Source organism: Cygnus atratus, chromosome 4, assembly GCF_013377495.2.
Source record: "Cygnus atratus isolate AKBS03 ecotype Queensland, Australia chromosome 4, CAtr_DNAZoo_HiC_assembly, whole genome shotgun sequence".
Lineage (NCBI taxonomy): Eukaryota > Metazoa > Chordata > Aves > Anseriformes > Anatidae > Cygnus > Cygnus atratus.
The window spans coordinates 67,682,490-67,703,624 of NC_066365.1; the positions used below are offsets into that span (position 1 = coordinate 67,682,490).

At 39.0% G+C, this 21,135-nt stretch overlaps 1 protein-coding gene across 1 annotated transcript in view; it reads right to left on the reverse strand.

Moving 5' to 3' along the window:
- The window catches only part of DOK7 (docking protein 7), a 64,067-nt gene that overhangs the window by 32,000 nt on the left and 10,932 nt on the right, over positions 1-21,135 (reverse strand). Inside the window, exons 5-7 of the mRNA XM_035547276.1 lie at positions 16,497-16,616; positions 8,868-8,975; positions 5,442-6,316 (exon numbers count right to left, since the gene is read on the reverse strand). Coding sequence (XP_035403169.1) covers positions 5,442-6,316; positions 8,868-8,975; positions 16,497-16,616 — 1,103 coding nt within the window. The remainder of the gene's footprint in view (positions 1-5,441; positions 6,317-8,867; positions 8,976-16,496; positions 16,617-21,135) is intronic.

Consider the following 21,135-nt stretch of genomic DNA (forward strand, 5'->3'; position numbering starts at 1 on the left):
TGGTTTGCGTGGTGCTGTATGCGTTTGTCAGGACAGAAAACCAGTTCCAAAAATGACTGCACTTCATTGTCAAGGGCAGCAATGATCATGGATTTCTTCTATTTCACAAAAATGTGTTTTAAAAGAAATCAGTGTTTTTAAAGATTTGTTTAAATCTGTGAAAATTCCAGAAAATAACAATACTTTACTGTAAAAGTTTCTGAGCCTTTTACAATAACTGTAGTAGAAATAATTGTCAAATCATCGTCCAGTGCATACAGTTACTTCATTAAGTGGTGACCCAAGTTACGGCAGATGCACCTCACTGCACATTTAAGTGTCACAGTCAGGACTTAAAGAAAAACAAGTGGAATTAAATCTTAAAAGAAGCACAAATGCAAGTTCTCTAATTCATACCAAAAGCCAATAGTACCTGTAATTAGGGGTCACCAAAGCATAAGAGACCTCACAATCATTACTGAGATCATGATACCTACTTCTACTGAATTCCAGATTCGTCTGAGGTGTGAACTGTTCCTTTTATAGTTTTTACAGTGAGTGTGATGCCTAACTGCCCAGAGCTCTGAGATTAAAACGGAAAGACAAGTAGGAACAGCACCACAGAAGATGACAAATGCATCCTTCTCAACTGAGGATTTAGACAGCCTGGAGCTTTTTGGAAAGTGGGAGGAAGCATAAGATATTACAGCATCGCACATCAATAATATAGAAAATAGCAATAATAATAAAACCTTTGGAAAGACAAGTAAAAGGCGGGTAGCTACTAATAATCATGTTACTATGCTTTAAGAGAAAAATAAGGAAACAAACACATTACAAGATAAACATAAAATGTTCGAATCTCATGGGGAAAGAGGTAATGGCTCCAGCAGGAGAAAGTAGCTACAATAAAGTTATATATAATGATCTACTGTGGTTCCTTTATTTTAATACTGCTTTAGAAAAGTACCCGATTAAAAGCCAAAAAAAAAGAAAATATTTGCTGTTACATGAATGTGACAGTGTAGGCTGCAGCTGCTGTATCCCGAGTTCCACTACAGGAGCTTACACCTTACAGGCCTTCTCTTCTACCCCTTCCAGAAGTAGTGTCTACAGTGAAGGAAGACGCACCAGCAAAATCCATGTTTGGGGCTGTGTACAGGATTTGGAAGACAGGGGCCATATTCCCAGCCCAGTTACAGGCTGCTCGTGACCTTGGTAAGTGAGGCCAGGCAAGACCACAAAGTGGGCCTGGGCTTCTCTAGGCTTCATCTCCCTGGTCTGCAGAGCACGATGGAAACAGAGATATGCACAGCAGCTCTACACCTACCCAGAGACTCTGCACTCACAGAAGGTTGCATTTGTTTAAGAAGCTCTGCAGGGACCTTGCATGAAATGCCTACTCCAAGATCATAGCACAGACATGCACATGCCCTCTCTTAATAGCTATAGTGCAAAATAAAGCATTTTCTACAGCACAGACTAACACAGGTGAATTTCCTATCAGCTAATCAAAGCAACTCCCCACGTAAGCAATGCCCCACAGCCCCCCAAGGCAGGTGCCAGGTCTCCCTGTGTTATGGAGGGAGAGGTTCTCAGCCACTCAGAGCTGTGGTCCTACTACCTGACAGAGTCCCTAAGCTCTTTTGTGCGTGGTGACCGCAGCATCCCTGTGTTTCAGCTTGGTACAGATATGCTGGGTGATTCAAAGTCTGATGCACACAGTTACTGTGGCAGCAGGAACTACATAAATAGTACGTAGGGCCCCCACAGAGGGCTTTGGTGGACCTGCTCCTAATCCAGGACCATTGTCTCCAAGAAGGCTTTGGTATTTTTAAATGATCAACTAAAATAGGTGGCTGAGTGCCAGTACAGGACTGATGACAACAGACACATACAAACTGATGCTTTCTTTTATCCTCTATTGTGGCAAGTTAACTACCAACGCTGCAATCGAGCCTACATTTCTACATACGTAAGAACTCCTAACACAGGTATGAGTCTAGGTGAACCAGAAATACATAAAAGTAATTCCTGTTGATAGACACATTCTGAGCTGCCAACAGTGATTTGAGTACAACACTAAGCAGTAAGAAGAGAAAGCCAGAGTCATTCCATGTTAATTCAAATTGCGAGATGATGAAGGTCAGGGGACAAAAAGCGAAGCAAAAATTTAAGTAATACTTGTCAGATGGAAAAGGACAAAACCAGTTGGAAAAGAATTTTATTTTTCAGAAAATTTACAAACAGTCATGGTGTAAAAAAAGACACCCTATAAAAAAAGTTGACAGTTTCTCAAACTACAGCATCAAATGAAGTTACAGAGCAACAAACTTACAGTATAATGCCATTCCTCAAATTAGTATCAGCTAAGTAGCTGAAAATTAAGTCTAATAATAAATCTCTACACCTTACTTAGAAATCCCACAACAATTCAACATTCTGAACTTAAAATATTCTTACAATACACACAGAATTCATCTCTGCATTGATCTATAGCACTGAAATCACCTAGGCAAAAATTACATAGCAAAGGCACACCTTGAGAAGTTTATAATGAGGAACATCTTGTGCACACTACAATAACATAAAATAGAAAGCAAATCACCCTGCATGCTTGCTTATTAATCCCCAATGTCTAATGTGAAATACAATATAGAAATTAAAGAAGCAATATTTAGTGGTTTTATTCATGCTGGTTCTATTCTTCATCCAGAGTCAAACAGAAAGGCTTCCTTCCCCTGTTTTGTTTAAACCCCGGCACCCTCCCAGGGTATGTTCTCCCTGTGTTCCTCATCAGCCTTGTCATTAGGGGAGCAGGTGGCTCTTAACCTAGTCAATCCCCATACCGAACGCCACCAGCCCTTCCACATGTGCACGTCTTCATCCTGCACCCTGTCTCCAGCTCTTCACATGCTGAACTCCAACACAAAGACAACATCCCCAAATCTAACTTCCATTTGCCAAGGTTTACATACAGGGCAGAAAATAAACGCTTCCATGCATTATTACTGCTGTAGGCTTTCCTCTGTTCAGGCCACCCACCCACTTGGAATAGGAGGCATTTAAAAAACCATCAACACAATTTAATTAACAGCTTAAGTTGAAATTGCAAAGGCACTCCAAACACTGGCACACTAAAGCCTTTTGAACATCAGCTCGAATAAATGTGAAAACCTGATGTCTTCATTAATTCATAAATCAACTCCTTTTGGCCCTAATCTCAATTAAATGCTGTTCAGAGCATGAGAAATAAGAATTATTTTTTAGTTACGGCAATGGATTTCTGCTTTCAATGCATTTGCCATAAGAAAAGCCAAACACAGTACCTATTAAATACTGCTAAAAATAACTTGACAATGTATCAAAAGGTTATTTTTTTCTTTCCAAAGTAAAAATAAATTCGTCAATCATTCAATTTAATATAAATTCTTTCCCAAATACTTTCAGCTGGGTAAGGGAAAAAAAATGTGCATATGATGCTAAAACAAGAGTTAGTAGAAGTGTTGCACCAGCGTTTCTCTGTCACTAAATTTGCTTACTGATTATTCCTGAGATTCTTGCCAACTGATATTAGTAGGGCTAGCAGAGTCACTGTGAAACCTGACAGCCCTTCACAATAATATATATCTTTTTATACATATACACACATTTAAACATATATATATATACACACACACACACACAAATAAAAGATGTGGATTTGTATGTCACAGGGGTGACCAGACAGTTAAAGAAGGAGTGGCACAATTTATTCTTGAATAGCACTGAAGCCATATAACAGAATGCTTACTTTCAACTGCCAGTCTGCCACAGATGTCCAGGGAAAGCATCGATAAAATCATCTCTAAACTGACAATTCAGAGCACCCATAAAGATTTAGACCATATGAGCTAACCCCAGCCCAACTGGTTCCTTCCTTGCTGCCTCCAACAAAGCCAAGCTGGAGCCTGACCACCAGGGAGCACCTCACTGCCCGCACTGCAGAAAGAGCAGAAGTGGGAGGCTGAGTCTCAGGCCCTTGCATCGAGCCAAGCTTTCAAAATTAGGCTAGAGGGCTTGCAGATGGCTGGCTTGGACGGCCCCAGAAGAACACCGGTCCTAAAAAGCAGCACAGACACAACCTCCGCCTCCTACACCAGCATTTCCCTTCCTCCCAAATGCCACAAGAACACCACAAAGAAATGTCCAAGGTGCTCACGCACTGCTGTTACAGAACCACACAAGCACCTCAGGCACAAAGGATGTTCTAGTTCTCAGATGCGAAGGCAGCCAATGATGCAAATACATGAAACATCACATGAGAAGAAAACAGCCCCTAAAGTTTATAATCTTTTATTTTCTTTCTTAACTTACTCGACATTCAAGTCCTTCACACAGCAGTGATTTACGTAATCCCACATGCTGAACTAAGAAGTACACACTTCAACAGCAGTACTTAATTCCTCATACAGAGGTCTCTCTTGCTGAATCCTTACTTCACACATTCCTAGTTTGAGCACTCCCGCTGACTTTACCAGCATTTCAAGAGCTCACCAACACAGCTTTACCTTCTTCTTGTTTATCAGAAAAGAAAAAAAGTATTCTCCAGAATGGATAAAAACAAAAATATTTTCTTCATGCAATGTATAAAGCTTACTGCCATAAAAAGCCAAGAATTTTACAGGGTTCAGAAAACTTTTGGGAACAAAGTCATAGTAACAGATAGTGATAGAGATAAAAATGTGTTTAGAAAGGTATATGAATCTCCATGCTTCAGGTTTTAAGTTTTTCTGTGACTGGTGATCAAAAATAACTTTCCCTGCAAGTATACTGCTTCTGTATACCTCCTCAAAGTATCTGCCAGAGGCCAGTTATAAATACCATACTGGATTCAGCGATCTGTTATGGAGTGCCACGCTAACTGTGCTATCTTCTCTTTCCCCAGTAAGAAGCTTCACTAATCTGGCTTCTTCTTGTGCAAGACTTGCTCACAAACTGCATTAATAAAGAAAAGAGAAATATTAACAACATAAAAATATGCACTATGACCACCCTAAAGAGCAGCACATGCTATTTGGCCTCCCTTCGTTCTTCTCTTGAAGTGCCAGCAGCAAGACATATCAATGACCTCCATACTAAATTATTGTTATTATATGACAAATTCAGCCCTCTCATGTGCCTGTAAAGCTTCCATCTCTGTCACCACAAGCCACTCACATACTCTCAAAGACAAAACTGGCCAATTTAAAAGCAATGATTGATGGCCTATATTATTCAGTGTTTTCTGGATCAGGAACAGATTTTGAGGAACTTGTGTACTAAGCCTCTCAACTTGAGCATAAACGACACAAAAGTAAATACCTATTACAATTATAAAGGAAATAATAATATTTATGACTTGCAAGTTAAGTCATTTTAAATTAATCATGCTCTATTATTAAGTAAGGCTTGTTAGCATCTGCTCAGTGTTAGGTATTTACCTTTAGTCCACCACAGATTGGACAAGCGGAAAAAAGAGCTCTTGTCATCCCAAGGTGGGGGCTACAAGTGTCATAGGGGTCAGCTGAGACTCCACTAGGTGGTGCCAACTCACTACTTTTGGAGTCTGACACCTGTCCTTGTGGCTTTGTATCTGACCACCTCGAAACAAAATCCACATGTGTCTCATCACTTGAGTCCTTGGTGCTTTCTGGGAGTAAGGATGAAGGCCTCCCTCGGTCCTGGCTGTGCTCAGGCACCCTCTGTGCTTCTAGGCGTGGTAGTAGCAGTTTCGGGTCACTAGCACCATGAGGTGGCAGGGTCTGGTCCTTGGGTAGCGTGGAATCTGCACTCTTCGGTTGCACATCTTTAGCAGCTGCCTGTAACAAACTCCTGGGTGTGTCATAAATATGTCTGAGAGAGCTGGGAATCTGATACTCTGATCCCGCACCTCTCTGGGGCTCACTGTGAGGACAAGTACATAAATTCTGATCTGAAGGAAAGTTCAATGGCAGACTTAGCAACGATCCAAACTCATCACCGTGGCAAATGTCCAAGCTCCCAGCATAGGAAGAGAAGCTTCCAGAGTAAGAGGAGTGACTACCAGTAGCAATTCCGCTGTCAGAAGAACTCTGACGACCTATTTCCTGTAGCTGTCTGGATCGGAGGGGCTTTGGAGGTGGTTTTGTGATGCCACGTGCCCCTTCTGGAAGGGTCTTTTCTTCCCCAAGATGAATGCCCTTTGCAGCTGCCAGTCCATGACTCTCTTGCGAGGTGCTGGCTGAAGACTGTTCAGGCCAAATTGTCAATCTGCTCCCAACACTAACATCCGAGTGGCTGGTATCTGAAGACGAGCTTGAAAGACTCCTATCATCTCCTAGAAAAGAAGAAAACAGATCAACCCATGTTTAAAATACAATGGAGAGACTGAAAAGCAGAATGAGTATGTACAGAAAGGACCCTAAAATTCTGTCTGCTTTGTAAGGGAAAGTTCTGTCAGAACACCAGAATTCCTGTAATAATTCCTATCCCCACTGGAAAAATAAAATGCAATAGTATGTTAGCTCACCGTAACCCTAGCACGTTGTGGAATACACTGCATTCGGGGCTAACTTTTTAGAGTTGATGCACCCAGTTCTCCCCTTTTCAAACATATTTTACTCCTGTACAGTTAAATTGGCTTTATTTTAAACACTCCTCTGACCGCACAGGCAATAGTCGCAAAGGCCCATATTCTCAGAATAGCAGAGGATGTTCTGAAAAAAAAACTAGTCACTGTAACCCAACAGTATATAAGAGATTTCAATATTTCTATTTTATCTGAATCAACCAAATGGTTACTCGTATTTTTTTTTCCCTCCACTGAAATCTTCTCTGAATGACAAAGTGAATGTTAGAGACAGCAAGAATAAAATCAAACTTAAGACTGTCCTGTCCACTGTCTCCTACACTGTACTTCTCTGTAACATCCATACTAAAAGGCAATATTATATCACAGCCACAAACAAAAATGACAATACTACCATTATGACAATGCTTACAAATCTACATAGTAAAAGATCTCCCATGATTAATTTATGCATACATTGCCTGATTTTTTTTGCTCAACGATACTTGCAAGAACACAATTACAGCTATCTACAGCTATCCAAGACAGAAGATGGAAGAAGAAAAAACCAAACATTGGCATAAAAGGGCACAAGGACATTTTCAAACGTATGCAAAACACCACCCCCCTCCCGCAGCAACTCCACAAAGTTATTTTCTTCATTCTTAACAAAACCTATTTTATTAAGACACATACAACACAAGTGGACATCAGGATCAGTTTGTAGGTATTAATTTTAATTAATTAATTTTAAATCTTGGGCAAGAAGTTACCAGATGGGGATGGTATGTGAGGGGTCCACCACAAAACACAGCGTGAGCTTCGGGTACTGCTAAACTATTTCTATTCTTAGTTTAGGGGGAAGTGTTTAGAATAATTTTCATACTCTGCATGGAGTAATTCTTGTTAATACTATCTAATACTTGCTAATACTATCACAAAAGAATAACATTTATCCCACGAAATCTAATCTTTCTTTTCCCACAGTGCCCATTGCTTGACAATAGCTTGTGACCCCTACACAAGTGTAACTCCTGAGATGAAATTATGCTGCCACCTAGACAGAAGGCATGAATTACAAAAACCTTTGGTGTAGTTCTCAGCAATATGCCCAGTACCTGAAGAAAAATACCTGCTAAATAAAACAGTTAATCTTCTGACAAAAAAAAAAATACATTCTTAATTGGAAAAAAAATATATTAATTTATTTGAAATCACTTCTCCTAGTCTAATGTTTTAGGTACTTTAGAACTTTGGAAGGGAAGCTCTCCCACAGACTTGCAGAAACTACAACACAGAGCTCCAAGGCAGTGGCAGAACCTAGATGTACAGATTCAGGCAAATGCCCTCCCATGATCTTGTTATTATAATTTCCCACAAACACAAATGCTTAATTTTCCAGTGCAAAACTCAAAGAACAGTATATGAAAAAGTTTACTTTGATTCCTCATTCTCTGAGGATTAGAACATTATTAGGAAAATGGAGGCAAAAATTCAAGTAAATCTCAAGCAGAGGATGTACATGAAGTTTGGCCACATGTTACCTAACCAGAGTGACTGGGTTAAAAAACATGCATGCTTCACTATCCAGTTTCATTTGTTGTACATCAATCTAGTAGATATATTCAAAGAAGCGTCAGTGGTATTCAGTCACAAACCACTTTATTCAGCAGTGACTAAAAATCAAGACTAAAGTAGCCATAGACATATATAGAAGCAAATAACTAAGCTCGAGGTCCTTCACCAGCCATTTTTAGGCTTGTAGACTTTAGAGTCAAGAGCAAAGCAGATGTTTTGAGAATCTAACTTTTGTTATTAAGCAATTCAAATGGCAGTTCGGGGCACAGGCCCTTTTAACAAATCTAGTGTTAGACACCAATTCTTCTTTGATACATAAATAACTCCAGAAAGGACATGCACAGATACCACCAGAAAAATAACACAGAACTAAAGCGCAGGAGTCTTCAGATTTACTACAAATATCTGCTGTAAGCCTGCTGTGTGAACTACACAAGTCAGTTCATCTCACAGGCTGACATGAGTCAAGTACTTAATCAGATACCAAACTGGTCACAGGCAGTTCATTTGAAGTTACACATGAAGAGTTTCAGCAGGATTCAGCATACTAAAAGATTCTCTTGTATTAATACTGTTTGATCCAAAACTCACTCTGCAACAGCAGCTCAAATGAAACATCTTGACCATCGCTCTATTATTTTTCTTTTAAGCTCACCATCTTATAATTATATACACATGGTCATTCCTAAAGCCCAGAAAGGAAGGGAACACCATTTATCTTTATTTAAAAGACATTTCTCACCTCCACTGCCCTGGCGACTTGTATGGGACAGCAAGCTCAAGCGCTTCTCTAATTGCAAAGCTTCATGAGCCAATCTTTCTTCTGAATAGGCTGGATTTGTACTTGGATCTTTAAAAGGAACATACAATAAATAAATAAAAAGAAGATGACACAAGAAAATATATAAATAAAAATTTAAAAAGCATTCTTATGTTAGACACTCTATTCTTGTGTTACAGGAGATGGAAAATACTGATTGGAAAATATATGGGACAATCTGCCTTCAAACACATCCTGAAGAAATGCTACATAACCAGTCATAATTTTAAATGTTAAAGACTTTTGGAGATTATACCCAATGTCAGTAAGATTTGCCACCAAGGACAGAACCCAGAAGAGAACTGTATTGGAGGAAATAGCTACATAATAATTAGCATCCAGCAGGTCTAGAGGAGTTAAAAGCTAATACACGACATATAAAACGTGTCCTGGTTTCACCAAACTCACCAGGTATTTTATCATCAAGATAGAACAGAATTTGTCATCCTACAAATTTATAAATCTACTTAATAAAGCTAGAATCATAGTGCTTAAACTATTTGATACCCTTACAACTGATGTAGATCATGTATTTGCAACGACATTGCTTTAAAGTTTGATGTTCAGACCATCACTGAGTTCAGAAGTCAGAGGAGAAGCAGTGTGGTGAGTGTGTTCCTGTTCAATACAAGGTAAAATAGAATGATAAAAAACAATACTAAAATATGCTACAGGGGACTTTCTCCATGCATTTTGGTGAATTTGCCATTCCAGCTAAAATTGCTTCGCTGCAGAAGACTCTTTCCATTCCAACAGAAAGACCAGAAGTTACACAGAATGTGGGAGAACTTTCATCAGAAAAACAGACCAGTTTCCTCTAAACCACTTGGTTTGCAACCAGGCATAGCAACAAAACCAGATGTCAAAAGTAATCATAACCATCATCCCAAGAGAAATCTTGCAGATTTCTTCGAACAGCACTAACAATTGTGTCATGTTCAGCAGTTGCAAAGGATATGGTCTGCTAACTTGCTCATCATCAGAAGTTTCAGAAGCCCTCAATTATCCAGGGAAAGGAATTAATGACAGATAAAGCAGATTAGCTTCCTCACAGCTGTGGCTCTTGTATATTTGATCAACTTTGAAATAACAGCACACCACAAAAACATTTAATCACTGAATCATTTAATAAGAAGGGGAAAAGGAAGAAAATGGCTACACATTGCTATGGTTGAGTTAGTAAAAGAAAAAAAAATAGTTGAAATGATGAAAGGACAGTTTCCTTTTCAGCCCAGGTCCTTCCATTTCTAAAGACTTGGGTTTGATGTTGTCAACATAGAAGTCAAAGCAAGCTCATAGTCAGGGGAAGTGGTTTTTCCAGATGAGCTGAAGCTCCATACAAGTCCCTACATCACTAATTCTTTCTCCTCCCTGGCCTTATTCACACTTTCTGACCTGTGCTGGACAGATGGGACTGCATTACAGTAGCAAAAGTGACAATGCTGAACTTTCTTCTCCACATAGAGGGGTTTTCCGTATTTAGCTATCTGGATAAGATTAGCAGAACAAGCCAGGCATACACACAGTCCTGCTATAACAGCATATGTTGGAAATCAATGTTCTAACAGGGACAGGACAACAAGGCCTGTGACAGCCTGTGACAAACAGAGTCTATGACCTCTCTGTCTCCCAGCTGAAACAGCACTTGATGTCAGTATCTGGCACCCTCCAAACCTACCTTTCAGAACAGAAAAGAGGACTGTTTGATATGGATTTTTTAATTATTATTTTGTTAGGTCTCCATTCCTATTTCCCCTGCAATACAACTCGCATTAAGTACTGACTAGTTCAAACCTGCTTGAGTCACTGCTTACTCAAATGAAACCCCCAGTGCTTCCATATGGATCTCTGCCAAAGGCAGATCCGAGATTTGGCCACCAGCACCTATGGTGCAACTCAGACAGGTCTATGCAAGGATCTCCTCGGTGGCAAAATGCGTCACAGGCTGCTGCTTGAATCTGTTTTCAGATGTCCTCGGCTCCAGTTACTCTACTGTACGTAGCTAAATGCTCTCATGTCTAAAAAGGTTCAAAAAGGTTTCACGAGCACTTGGAATGGAAAGTTAGCGTAACAGACCCGCAGATTAGTCAAACCAGGATGCAACAGACAGCAATCCTTGCAACAACAAAGAACTATCAGTAGGAAAGATCTTTCCCCTTTCCTCACAAATTTGACTGCTTGATGCATATTGATTTTCAGAATGTTACTAGAGCACATACACAGCTATAAGCTTTTTAATAACTGTTATCCCTCTTGCAGAAGGAAAAGGCATTAGAACTAAAATTTAAAAAAAAAAAATCACAAACTGGTCAAGAAATTGCTCCTGCAAAAATGGCCTTGAATAAAATACAAGATGGGGAGGTAGAAGGGAATTAGAAGTAAATCATTAAGTTCCACATTTCAGATGCTCAATTGCTTCTTGAAACCAACTTCCTAATCAGCTAATACACACCTACAGACACAAATCCCCTATGTATAAGACCCTCCTTGCCACATCGCTCGTGAGGTAGAAACTGCTATCTGAAAACTGGGTTCATAGTTATGTGCTCTGACCTCTCATTGCCCAGTCTTGGGGAAAAAGGATTACAAGAACCCTTTTTCAGCAAGCACTAGAAGACACCTAGAGAAACAACTCAAAAGCCTACCATGTGTACATAGACTTAAACTCTTAGGCAGATGTTCTTAACAATAGTTCGTCAGTTTTACTGCAGTCTTTGTTTCACATTTAACCATGAAGTTCGCTGCTAATAAGCAAGACTTCTATAGAAAACACACAAAATACCATTTCCCAGGAGTGCATTCTTATACCAGAATTTTTTATTATAGACTACCAAGCAGTCATCAGGAGGTTTTACTAAAAGATAAGGTCTGAAGTCACTGGCAGCCACCCAGAATAACCTATGCTCTCCTGTTGTATCAACCTATAAATAAGGTTAAGAAGAAAAGGAAAAAAAAAGTAGAAAGTTTTTTTTCCTCAACAGTTGTACCTCAAAGCTTCTAAGTAACTGTGGAATAATTTGCCATATTACTAACTCAGGAGGACAGCAGCAGCATGACCGGTACTGAGGCAGCTGTCCAAGGAAGTTCAGGCAGCTTCTGCCCACACAACATCCTACAGTAGTTCCAACGACTCAGGGCAATTTGGTACCTTCATTTCCCAAACTCTAGACAAATGCATCCTATAGTGTGATTTACTCCCATGGAATTTAGGCAGTTAGATTCACTCAAGTCCTTCAGTTAAGAAAGTGCTTTATCATTTCCCAACCAGAAATGGTTTCCTTGCTACAAAGAAAAATCTGTTTGAGGCAGTCACTGAAATTTTCTTAAACCCTGCTTTGGGGCAAAGAGGAAAGGATTACATCAAATTTGGCTGGACTAAAAATGTCTCTGATGGAGACTTTATTTTTATATTACGTTGGTGGTTATTCATTAGAGCCACATCAGCTGCTCATCGTGGGAGATTTTGAATACTTTGGTAATACACAAATAAATTGTCATTGTAATTCAAAGCTCCAAGGTTGTTTGGTAAGCACCTGTCAGGAAGAATGCATCATATCATGTTAAGTCAGCAGCTACCTAAGATATTTTTGATTATATGCATCCTTAAAATGCAACTGGTTAATTACTTTGCTAAACAAAGTTAGATAAATTAGGCTGAACATCTGTCCTTTCTTCCTTTGTAACTGCAGTCACATTTGCAAATCAGGCCTGGCCCCTCACCTTCATGCTAACATCTCCACACCCTGTAAGATGTCTGGAGGAATGCAAAGATGTCCTAAAAGTTTGAGGAGGATCCACTTGGTACAGATAGTGCAGAAGGCAGCCACAGAGCTGTCTTGCAATGGTCAAAGGTGTATCAAGCTTCGACAAAAAGAAAGAGCATCAGATAGATCCTCAGCAAGCAGCACTGCACATTTTCCAGTCAGTCACAAAGCAGCCTGAAAAAGCTTCCAAAATTAAGAGAGCATCAAGACTATCGACATTACACTTGGAGTCTCTCCAGCCTGCAAGACTAGGCTGTCCCTTAGCCTTAGCCAGGTTTACAGGGTACAGATCTGCCCCACGCAACAAAGGATATCACCAATAGATTGTTGGCCCTTTATTGTGTTCATCTTTGGAATTCAGGATGAATCTTGTTAGTGAAAAGAAGGAATTCACCACACACCTGGTAAGCAAACAGTTCTCAGATAACATGCATGTAAATTCAGTATAGATTACAAACCATGCCATCAGTGATTCAGTACTTTGTCAATACCTAGATTTCTGTCAAGACAAGAACAAAAAATTCTCTGGCCTGGTTTACTAAATACCCTCTCAAGGAAAAAAAAAAAAAAAAGACTGTGCATGTAGCCAATTACAGCAATTATATCAGCTAGCAGCTGGGGAAAAATAAGCCATCCAAAGACCTCCTGTCACTCAATTAAGTCCTTTATTAAAATATTACACTGCCTAAAAACATCTACAGATACATACACTACCTTTGGATTCCCACTCAATGTCACGTCTTAAAATGTGAGACCTGGTTATGCAGCCTTTAACAAATCAACTGCATTTTGGTACGCAGCTTCTAAATTGATGGGCTCCCAAAATAAGCACTATACAGTGGTAAACTGTAAAAGAGCTAACGTTCTTTTCATTTTCTATTTTGTTTGTAAGTGCACATAATGGAATTATTTTTATCATTATAATATTCACATTCATTTGCTATCCATTTCAAAAATAAAATCACGGAGCAATTCAGGTTGGGAGGGATAACAGGAGTTCTCCAGTCAAACCTGCTGCTCAAAGCAGGGTCAGTTATGAGAGGTCAGACCAGATTTTGCTACCTGCTATAGGGTCAGTCAAGTTTATGAGTTCCACTCCACAGTATTTTCACTTATATTTTATAAATGACATAAATACACACAGTAATCAAATGCATCTATATAAGAATACCAAGCTTTTAAAGAAATAGGGTGTATTTTTTAAAACTACAATCCCGAAATGAAGATGTGAATATAGTACTTGATCAAATTTCCTTTGCACATGCAGTGTACACGTATATATTTATATACTTCAGTGCTCCATTTAATTATATAGCTAAATGAGATGTTTGTACATAAGGAGCCACTGGTGTCATTCATTACCCTTTTCGAACAGCAGACTAAGCAAATGCTGACTATATTTGTTATGCGTGCACTGGAGCCCAAGAACACTGTCAATATGACTTTTTTTCACCATGTTTTTTCTCCATAAGATTGGGTTTGTCTGTTTTCCTTTCTTGGGAATCCCTAATAGTTATTCAAGCGTATTTCATGTTTAAGTTGGAGGGGTACAGTCAAAAGAAACCAAATTCAAATGGCAAACCGTGGAGAAAAGGCTGCTTCCTATGAAAGCTTCTAAGCAAATTAAATTACACAAAAACAGAATATTGCATATATAAAGCACTGTCAAGGGTGTGTAACACTCTGTACTGCAGTAAATATGAATAACATTGGATAGATGTTTTTTGTAGAATCCCCAGCTTGGGGATTTTTATCTAGTTATCTGAGGTGTACAGATGACTAATTTATTTACCATATCCCTTTCAAAAGGTTGCGTGCATTCCAGTACTCTTACCAGATACAGTATGCAGCTGGTAGAAACTTGACCTTTTCAAGAAATACAGCAGGTTTTGTGCAGCAGCATACTTGATAAGTGAGGTTAGTTTATGGATGAATCACTAGTATTGTATATGTGTATGTGCCTTGAACAGGTCTGTGTAAGCTTCTGAACGGGACAATAAATGGAGGAGAACATGAAAAATAAAAAGTTTCTACAAAGGACAAGGTATAACGTGGGTAACAAAAAAAATGGAAGAGACAAGGTTAGAGATATGGGAAAATAACAGCTAGATGGACCAAAGTAGCTTGGAAAGGGACCACAGAGGAGTATGCAAGAACATGAGCACAGTTCCCTACAGAGCACTGGTCTTGACCAGGGAAACAAACTGAAATCCAGTGGCTGACTACATCTCAGTGGCAGATCCATCAAGCCAAGAAGACAAATGAAACAGACCCCAGAAAAGAGGTCTTCCTTTGCAGAAATCACCAACTCAACCTCAGGACTTTCCACATCCATTGGATGTACTCACTGAGATCAGAACACTTGAAGCAGGGAAAGAAATGTGGTATGTAGCTATGTATAACAATGCACAAACGATAACTGAATTGATAACTAAGATGCAAAAGCAAATTTACTTCTACATGTCCCTAAAAAACCATTTTTCAAAAAATTTGCCATCATTAAAAGAATAGTACATTTTTCAAAGAATGTGCCATCATTAAAAAATAGTAATAATAAATTTAAATGAAAAAGTCATTGTAAGCATGATTTTTCTGGATATCCGTTTTTGTTAAATGAAATATTTCGGGAAAGTTTTAGAAATACAGAAAATATGCATTCAGTGGCAAAGCTTTAAGTATCAGCACTGTTTTAGGGGGAGTGAGGTGGGTTGACTGTTTTTCTGGTGGTGGTGGTTTGTTTTTTAAACACTCCTCTTAGTTCAATGTAAACACATCATCATATAAGAAGAATGAGGTCTCACTGCCTACTATGCCACTTGGTTGTTTAATTTACCTTGGTGTTACAATAACGGGAAGAAGAGAAAATGAGCCTTGTGGCTACTTTGTTTACCTTAACTAACTTTTTGCAGTTAATTTTCACAAGTTTCACATCCAGACCTAACATTTTCCATCATATTTCCTTCCTGAAATTGATTATCTTACAACAGTGATAAAACCTTGTAAAACATCTATTAAATGTCTAACACTTAAACAGAAACTTTAAATATCTCCTACACATCCTGCCTTGTCCTTCACCATTCTTTCAGCCTATTCCCACTATATCACATTGCCAATACAAAGATATTTTTCTGCAATCTTATTTCCACACACTTGCCCTGTTTGACAGGGTCATTCCAACTCAACATTGTATTTTTTTCATCTGCTGAAGCCAAAAGGCAACAGGGCTTACTGTGATTCTAATTTCCTCTCCGACCATTACAGTACATGCAGCATTTACCGTGAAATAAGAAAAGGAATTTAATCCTTGCACATCAGAAAAAAGAAAAAAAACTGCAAAACTGAAACTGATATGGAGGCCTGGCAAAGTTTAAGGTTGGCAAGACTTTTCTAAGTGTTTGGGATGAACTCAAAATACCCCAGAAGTTAGTTTTCCAGGATTCAGTTCATTAAACTATCAAAATAGTAATTCCGACACGGATCCAAGTTGCACTGTGCAAGTTTAAGACTAAAGGTTAGGAATCCTCAACTCAAATTGCTGTATTTTAGTACCTTTAAAAAAGAGAAGGCTAAAGATAGCAATATCAACAGAAATCTGAATGAGCCAGAGCAACAGGGTGAAACTGGGTACATTCAACTGATACATCTGTACTGTGACATTTCAGAATGAAAACCACTTTGCACTTTCTGCACCCTTAGTGTCTGCAAGCTGTTCTTACAATCAGAGCAGTAAGTGCTAGACATGGCAAGTTCCTACTTTGCTCGGTCACGCTGTACTTCCTATATTAACCTGGTAGGACTGGACGCAAACCAAAAGGGCCTTTCGTCGGGGAGATGCCACGGACGATACAGTCGAACAGAAAGCTGATCTGCTCCCCTTCAGCACAAGAAAGGAAAAAAACACCGGCCCCTGCAAGAAAGCACAACATAAATGTGTGTTTTTTCACCTGGATACATCAGAAATATATTTAGCTGAAGCTATTTATAACATAGCAATCAAAACCATATAAAGGGCAAGCCATGAAATCAACAAGACATTCTGCAAACAGAAAACCAAAAATGGGTCAGCATACACAGTATGTCATGAAACTACACATAAATTCAACAGCTAACTAATCATTTAAGCTGATTTTCTGCAACGCAGACAGAGCAATGACAAAACACAAACCATAAGCTCTACAGCTGTCTGGGTCTTTTACTCTCAGTTACCCCTAGAATTTTGTAGATCCAATCTTAGCTATGCAAGTGTCAGGGATACCGAAAGTGTCAAAGCAAAATGAGCCAGGTTAATTCTACTTTTACCCAATTTTATCAAAAAATAGTGTTTTATATCCTATATTGATTGGGATTTTGTTATATTGCTGCGTCATATTATAAATTTTTCTACTTGTTAAAACAACCTAGACTAAGTCCTATGTGCCTATTATTAACAGAACGTAACACGACTCCACAGGTTGTCATCAGATCTTTACCCTTCACTCTATTCTGATATTTTGCTTTCCATTCATTAAGAATAGCCCCAAGCAAAATTAGAATGAGAATCACTAAATAAACAAACAAGTTCTGAGCTGCATGATATATAGCTACATGGACAAGACACAAGACTAAAAATGCTCCACAGAACATTTTGTTTGAGAACCTTCAGCCCAAACCGTACTCACATCAGAAAAGAAGTGTAGTTGGCCTTCTTGATGATCTGAAAACATTAGACAAAATACCCTCCACCCCAGCAATCAGTGAAATTAGAAAATAGACTTTTAAAAAGTGCTGCCAGTTCACCAGAACCAAGCACACTAGACAACCAGAAATCATATCTTAGTCCTGCAAAGAATTTTACACATTACTCTCATAGGAGCTTGGCCCTTAATCTGGGCATAAATTTGACTTCTATATATTTCTCTAGCCTCTTCTGAGTTGCATGGATATCTTTGTCAATTTTACTTTAAGCAGCAGCACTGGTCTTGACCAGAACACTTCCACCCCCATCACTTCCCACACCTATGCCCAGTCCTATCCAACAGGATATCCACATTTCACTTGAGCAATGGATATGCTTTTGATTGCTTGACAAAGAGCTACTGGATTCAAATAAAGGTGATAATAAAAAGTAGACCACAAAATATTTTAGGAAATTAGATATAGCCAGCAAGGAGTAAACTGTCCACTCCAGGAGAAAGCAATTTCTGGTCCACAATTGTGTCATTCCTAGTTTTTATCATATCTAAGCCTCTGCCTGCTCTGCTTAAATCTGTTCAGGACTATGGTGCTAGCAGCATCTTCTAATTTCCTATATCACACCATCAGATACGTTCCTCTTCAGATCTTACTGATCAACACTTTTCTAATCAAAGAAAGAAATTCTGCTCCTGGTCCAGTTTATTTCATTTGGCAAACTGCTATAAACTCAACTGGAATTAGAATTCATTTGCTAGTACTCATTCAGTCATACTAGAGAATTGGCTTGCCAACATTTCCAGAGTATAAGGTCTGAAACATTACTTGAGACTCAAGTTAGACAAATATTAAAACACAAAGCTATGTTTAAGCAACTGAATTAAGACTGACACACACATTAGCTCATGAAACATAAACCAGGGAAAATCCTACTTTACATTTTTTTGATACTGTTATTTATTGTTGTTTTTAAAGGGTATTTGTCCTGCACTTTCTCACAGCACATATACACGCAATGGCTCCAGTATCAAAAACCATCTAGGAGATTACAACACTACCCATGCAGTCTGACAGGTATGAAAGTTTCAGGTGGTGACTCACACAGTTTTGTCTCATTTCCCCCTCTCCAAGAGATGACAGAGTCAGAGAACTCTGTGTTAGAAAGAGTTGGGTGCAAAGTATACATTCAGAAACTTGAAATTCGGCTCTTGATCTGAGCTCCTTCCTCCTTCCCCCACTGAGTAGAAATCAGTTTGCCTCATCTTAAAGGGTACGACTCTTCCCCCATGAATCACGTCGATGCCAAAGGACATGCCTTTCTTGAGGAAGCAGCGTGGCACAAGGCTTTGCTGAACACGACCTTCTCATCCCACACACAATAAGCAACCAGGATACAGAGACAAAATAACAGAGGACGTTCATATCTAAAGCACAGTGATGGACTATGTCGCCTAATATCCCAGCAGAATCCTACACATCCATGTTACCACTCAGGAAAAGAAGATAGCTCCAATGTTTCTGTACATAACGATTACATCTGGACTGCTTGTTCTTTTATCACTATTGTTAAGAAGAGTCCTTCTTAAACTCCTGAGAGGCTCTACAAGCCTGTAACTTTAAACAAAAAAGTAAATGTGTGAAGAAATTTACTTCCGTATGAATTGGCTACTTAACTCAAGGGATAATTTCTGTGGAGAACTAATACATATTTGGAAATTCCAAAAACAAACATGAATGCCTTTATATAACTCATGCAAACAGTGTATGGACACGTGTCCATGGGTTCAAATCCAATATACGCACATATCCATCATTTCTTTGTAGATTCTGTTATTCACTTGATCACCATAATTGCTGATCAACTCACATAAGATATGTTTTATTTTTTGGTTTTTTTAGACAGAACTAGAAGGATGGAAGAAGCTTTGCAGTCCTTGCAAAATACATCAGGTGAGATGAATGACTTGGTAAGGTTCAAAGAAGTTGTGTTCTGAAAACATACATAAAAGCCAGCAATTACATTTGTTCTCCGCTTTCTTGAGAAAGTTGAGAAATTCACTACTAGAAATTACACATCTCAGTCATGTGCTGGAACAGATTTGGTTCACAAGCATTTGGAAGCTGAGGAATATGTGGTATGCATCACTGTAATACCATGCAGCTGTTTGCTAGACTGAAGAGCACTCTCTCCCTGTCCCCCCCTTCCTCCCTCGGGTAAGGGACTTAGTGAAAGAAGTTGCTTGAATTCAATAAGTAAACTTTCCAACCACAGCATGCTATTTTGTACCACAATTAATATGCTCTTTGTCCCTTTGCCCACGCACAGGCAGAGGACAAGATGCAAAAACATCTGGCCATGGCAACCAAAGGTTCTCAGCTATGCCAGGTATTGAGACAGACACTTCTAAAGAAAAAAAGAAACATTAATATTGTGCTCAAAAACATAGTAGGACCCTTTTCAAAATACTTCATAATTCCGGTGGCCTGCAGCCAAAGATTAATTCATACTAAAAAACAGGTACACTGGAGAGCTACTAATAAGCTGCTTTATCTTACAGGGAAGATAAGACGGCTGGGCTTGCTTAGCCTAGCAAAAGAGACACGGAGCATAAATGAAGGCTCTATAAATGTCCTAGAAGGTAAGCTTCAGAGACAGAGAAAGAGAATATGATGCTAAAGGACAATGCCAGTACAACAATCTTGGACATACGAACAAAAAATTAGCCCGGAAAATTTTTAAAAAGAATTTAGAAGACCATGGACGTAAATGGCTCTACAAGACTCAAGACCACATTCTAGCCTAATGCACACTTTGATTCTTTTTAAAGGATTAGAGAGTCATGACAACCCCAGTGTTCAAAACAGCATTGGACCTTCAGAAACAGTCGGCAGCCACTCAGAAATTAGATTCTTTATTTGGGTATGCCTCACCACAACTTCAAACACCATTTTAATTAAGGGCATATCAAGAAATGCAAAGTATCTTCCTGAAACCAGAAAAGTTTCCCTTGAAAGATAAGGTATCTTATTTGTTCCTTTTTTCATCTGTACCAATTTGATTCATATTTCTGGGGAATACTCCCAATTTACAGTAGTGTAAAAAGAAAAAAAAAAAAAAACACTCACAGATTATTCCATTGTTTAAAAGCAGCACCCAGAAGTTAGGGTAAGCTTAAAGGGGAGAGGGAAGCTGGGGGAAAAACTTCAGCATAACATAGGTAATTCAGTGCTTCAAGCTCTTGGAGCAAATCCGTCACCAATAGCTTCACATTTGTATCATCCATCCACATTTCATACCAGACATTCTTTACACAGCTGGCATCCTGGCCTATGAAGCGAACCATTTAGGTTTTCTACAATGCGGAAATAAGATACAGCCGCAATCAATAAGCCCAAATCAGCTGAAATTCTCGGAGCACAGCAACTGCATCAAATCCAGAACTACTTACAGAAGATACGCCACAATTTAACTAAATAATGTAAATGGAAAGCTATTTATATATCCTATTACTTTGGGGCTTTCTTACACAACCAAGCTTTTAAGTTTGAGAACTAAGCATTTAAGCTTAGGAGCAGTGACCAGAATATGGGTTCTGTCCCTGTAGCTGTGCTCCCAGTTGCAAGGCTACAGAGGCATACTGCACTTTTCTCTTCTGATTTCAGCGAGACAGCTTCCAGGCCCCATACTGAACCTAGACCCTTCTTTCTGCAGGCACCAGCTGCTCCTCAGCAGGAAGAAACCAAAGATTTGAAGC